The sequence below is a fragment of the Notechis scutatus genome, chromosome 2 (genome assembly GCF_049901735.1).
Source record: "Notechis scutatus isolate UNSWTSFEM ecotype Mainland chromosome 2, rNotScu1.2, whole genome shotgun sequence".
Lineage (NCBI taxonomy): Eukaryota > Metazoa > Chordata > Lepidosauria > Squamata > Elapidae > Notechis > Notechis scutatus.
Genome location: NC_142010.1, coordinates 149,938,692 through 149,943,586, shown reverse-complemented (window position 1 = coordinate 149,943,586; position 4,895 = coordinate 149,938,692). Strand labels below are relative to the sequence as shown.

General features: G+C 38.2%; 1 protein-coding gene across 1 annotated transcript; it reads left to right on the top strand.

Moving 5' to 3' along the window:
* The first annotated feature begins 2,831 nt into the window (after positions 1-2,831).
* Positions 2,832-3,985, top strand: LOC113431034 (olfactory receptor 1B1-like). Its single transcript, XM_026693408.2, has one exon. It carries the CDS (start codon positions 2,941-2,943, stop codon positions 3,874-3,876), a length of 936 nt encoding a protein of 311 aa, XP_026549193.1. The 5' UTR covers positions 2,832-2,940; the 3' UTR covers positions 3,877-3,985.
* The last annotated feature ends 910 nt before the right edge of the window (positions 3,986-4,895 follow it).

Sequence of the window (4,895 nt, the reverse complement as noted above, 5' to 3'; positions counted from 1 at the left end):
ATTGTAAAGGAACTAGACAATATAGGATTTAAAGCTGGTTTAGCCGATCCATGTCTGTTTAAGAGGGAGACAAATGGGAAAGTATCATTATTATTACTATTCACAGATGACATTGCATTGATAACTGAAACTAATGATGAAGCAAATAAAATAATAGCATCATTAGAAAGAGAATAAAGATCAAGCAATTAGGGAGATAAAGAAGTATCTCGGTTTAAATATAAAGAAAACAGGGAAAGGTTTTAAGATATCTCAGGAAGATAAGATAAGCAAATTGCTAAAAGATTACAAGATGGAGCTTTGTAAGCCAGCTAAGACTCCAATGAGTCAGGAGTTTAGCAACACTGATGAACAAAGCCCGGAGTTTGATAAGGTGATTTATCAATCTTTAATTGGTAGTTTGAGTTATATAAGTAATTGGTCTAGACCAGATATTTCGTACTGTGTGAATCAGTTGGCTAGATTCAATTCTGCACCATGTGAAAGACACTGGAATGCAGCTAAGAGGATATTAAGATATCTTAAAAAGACAATGAATTATTCATTGTATTTAGAACCAAAGGGTGATTTAATTCTGAGTGCTTATGCAGATGCTAGCTTTGCATCAGAAAGAGACACTAGAAAGTCGACTTCAGGAACAGCCATAATGCTGGGTAAGACATTAATAGGCTGGAAGTCAATAAGACAACAGCATATAAGTTTGTCTACTATGGAGGCAGAATTCTCCTGTTTATCTCTGTTATGTACAGAATTAATAATGTATAAACAAATGTTAATTGATATAGGTATAACTGTAGATTATCCTATAATTATACATGAAGATAATCAGGCAGCAATTCAAATGGCCACAAATATTGGAGTAAAAACAAGGAGCAAGCATACAGATCTAAGATACCTAAACGTGAGACAATCTGTAAGAAGTAAGATGATTCAGCTAGAGTACTGTATGTCGGAGGACAATTTAGCTGATAATTTTACTAAAGCCCAAGGTGCCAGTAAGCACCAGGAGAGTTGTGAAAAATATGGGGTTAGATTGTAAAGGTATTATATATTTATTTCACCCAAAAGGGGAGTATGTTAGGTATAACATTGATACCAAATATGGTTTGGGTGAATAAATATATAAAACTTAGATATCGTGGTTTAAGTGCTTATCACTTTAAGCACAATGCTGCAGGCAATTAGCCGATTAAGGGTGCGGTTAGAAGTTACAATATAAGGAAGCATTAGAAGCTGGAAATCTTACTGCGACTAACTGTGTCTTACTGTGACTAACTGTGATTACTGACTGTGAGTGCCTGTGACTGACCTGTTCTTGTTTGCTACTGTTTGCTGATTTACTGCGTAATTCTACTGTTCTACTGTTTGAACTTCTTGCTGAATATCAGCGTTTGTTCCTCTGGAGAGAGGCACCGGAGGAGGAGAAGATATCTTTATCGGCTGATAAAGATATTGCAAGGACTCTTAACTTGGACTATACTAGTGAGTCTTACTGGATGGAAATACTGTGAATGACTTAATGGACTGAATGACAATGCTTTAAACTCTAAATGGATTAAAAACTATTTAAACTACAAAGAAGTGTTTGTGTTCAGTGTGTGTATACTCTGGGGCCCTTCCACTCTCGTTTGGCTGCCTGGCTTGACTACTGCTGCAATACTCTGCTAGGGGTTAATCCCCAAACACTAACAATCTGTATCAATCCATAATTCAGTTTCTGAAGCGTCCACAGCCAACATTTAAAAAGAAGGGAGGAATGGAGGGATAGAAAGAAATGAAGAGTTTTTGTGCAATGAAGCATCATCCAATAATACCAACTTTTTCGAGTTCCCCATTAGAGTCAAATATTGTGTTTAAAATTATTTCCAGCTCAAAGGAGAGGATGGCTAACAAACAGTAGACCCCTCTGTGTATTGGTCAGGAAACAGAGATGAAGTAGCTCTTTTGCTTCTCTGACACTGTTCCTACTAGAAAGTATCCTTCACTTGAGGAATAAAAGATAACTGTGTTGTCAGAAGAACCTGATTATTTGATGTTATTTCTACATTTATTTATTTCTGTGGTGCTATTGCTGCTCTAGCTCAGCTAGAGGAATATGGGCCAATAAGCTCTTTGCATAAACTGGAGCGGGAGCAACTTCAGCATCTTGTGTCCTCCCCCCGCCCCCCAGTCTTCCTTCCCATGCTTCTCCCAATCCACAGTTCAGTGTTTCTCTAACCAACCTGTATATCTGGCTGATTTCTGCCTTATTGTCCTTCACATAGTTTGCCTCAGATCTTCAGAATGATTTTACAAAAATAGTGCTAGCACGTTTGGTCCATGAGGAGAAAATTCTACCAGCATTGATTGCTGAAAAAAATAATAATCAGAGTGAGAACAGATAAACTAGAAAGAAACAAGTGCATGGTATACAGATACACATAGTCAAAAAAAGAGCATTACTATGTGTCTTTTATTAATAAACTTGTTCCTTATTATAATAAAGAGTAGGAATAAGAAGGAGAGACTGGATGACTTATGGGTTTAATAAACATTACAAGAAACTAAGTTAACTTTAAAAGAAGATACGTAGATTTGCAATATGAAATGACACCACAGTAAAAAGACAGAAAAAGGCTCTAGAAATTAAATAAACAAAACAATAAGAATAAAAAAAATGATCATACCACTGAAAGTCATCCTCTAAGGACTTTTGTTGAAAAAAAGACCAACTGCCTTAACAAATGTTGAAAAACAAATATTGATAACCCAGGGCTGTTGATTTTGTTGAATTCCAACAAAAATATGAAAACATTAAATATTGAAATATCTGAATTGAAATTTGACATTCTACAACTGACAGTCTTTCAATTATTTTGTGAGATTATATTCAACAGAGTGTTTTCCTTGTGAAAAACCATTATGACTTTCTGATTTTAATTGACCTTTCCTGCAGGTCTCATGGATTGTGAGAATGGAACAGAAATCAAAGATTTTGTTCTTCTGGATTTTTCTACCAAGCATAGAAACTGGTTCCTCTACTTTCTCCTCTTATTGTTCATGTACAGTGCTGGACTTCTGGGCAATGTTATAATGTTTCTTCTAATCACCTTGGATGTGCGACTCCAGACCCCCATGTATTTCCTGTTCCGTAGCCTTTCAGTCATTGATGTTGGCTTCATCTCAGTCACAATGCCACGAATGTTGGTTTGCCTGATAACTAGTTCCAGGACCATCCCCTTCTATTCCTGTATGGCCCAGTTCTTCTTCCTCTATGTATTTGGCGTCACTGATCTCCTTCTCGTGAGTGTCATGGCCCTGGATCGCTATGTAGCTATTTGTAACCCTCTCCACTATGTCTCAATCATGAACCAAAAGGTTTGTGGGCATTTAGTGGCTGGGTGTTGTATCGTTTCTACCTTACATGCCATGCTGCATGCCGGCCTGCTCCTGCGTCTCAGTTATCGAGGGGAAAATCACCTGGCCCATTACTTTTGTGATCATCAGCCCTTGCTGCAGCTGTCCTGCTCAGATACCAGTGTCAATGAGGTGGTCATCTTCTTTGAAGGTGGAATCATCACTTTTGGGCCTTTAGTTTTCATCATTCTCACCTACATTCATATTGTAGCAACTATAATGAAGTTCACTTCTTCAGGGAGGCGCAAAGCCTTTTCTACCTGTGGGTCCCATCTCACTCTGGTGGTTCTTTTTTATGGGGCCATCATTGCTGTCTATTTCTCACCCACCTCAAAGTATTCTTCAGAGCCAAGTTTTGCTCTACTGTATACAGTCGTCACCCCAATGTGCAACCCCTATATCTACAGCCTCAGGAATAAAGAAGTGAAAGGCGCAATGAGAAATCTCTTGAGAAAGGGATCCTTGTTTCCTCCAAAATGATAGTGAAATCTTGAGCTGCCTTCCAGCTGGCTTGAAGTGAGAATAAGGGGAAGGGCTTTCCGTGCTGATGGAACATATTCTTCGCATACAAATGGTCTCAGATTTCATACCTGGGCTCTCTTGGCAACCACAATGTAGTTGAGGAATCATGAAGTATAAGCTTAATTTTGGGCCCTTTCAAACGGGGTAATAAGGTAGTTTACCCTAGGCTTCACACATAAATGGATGCTCACCTGAAATATAAATATTTGGAACAATGAGTTAGATCCAACATTTTGAATAGAATAGAATTCTTTATTGGACAAGTGTGGTTGGACACACAAGGAATTTGTCTTGGTGCAAATGCTCTCAGTATACATAAAAGAAAAGATACAGGAAGAGATGACAACTGATTGTTTAATGTTTGGGAGGAGCTAGCCCTTGTTGAGTTTCACAAAGGGCCTCAATTAATTATTTTAAGAGTAGGTTGTTTCAAGAACATTATGAATTTACTTCTTTGGCAGAAGATGACCTGACCTTGTATTTCCTAAAAATATGTCCAAAAATAATCTCACTGTCCATTCAGATTCTCCCATGTTTGGGGATGATTAAAAAGAAAACCTCTCCTCCATCACTTGAAGTTCTTGATATTATTTACTCCAAAAAATGTTGTTGCCAGATAAGAAGCTGATGGAGAGAACCAGGCACACAAACTGGGAAAAAGTATGCTTAGACAGAAACTGGTTTCATTTGGGTCAAAATGGTCGTATCTCCAAGACTGTTCCCTTTGGCCTTGAATGCAGCTTCTGATGGAAAGCAGATTCCCTTCTCTTGTGTTGTTTATTGACTTGATTCAGCGTATATCAGCTGCATTCCAGCTGCAACTGTTAGATGGTTCTTGGCTGTCTGCCCAGAGCTATTAACTGAAGGGAGAGAGAGAGGGGAAAAAAACCCTCTCTTTATTTTTAGCAGGTTCTCTGGCCTGCATAAGCAATTAACTAATGGTTCGGGCGAACTGGTAAGAACTGGCTGAATGCCAC

Coding starts and splice junctions, on each gene's coding strand:
- LOC113431034 (XM_026693408.2), top strand. CDS start 2,941: ATGGATTGTGAGAATGGAACAGAAATCAAAGATTTTGTTCTTCTGGAT.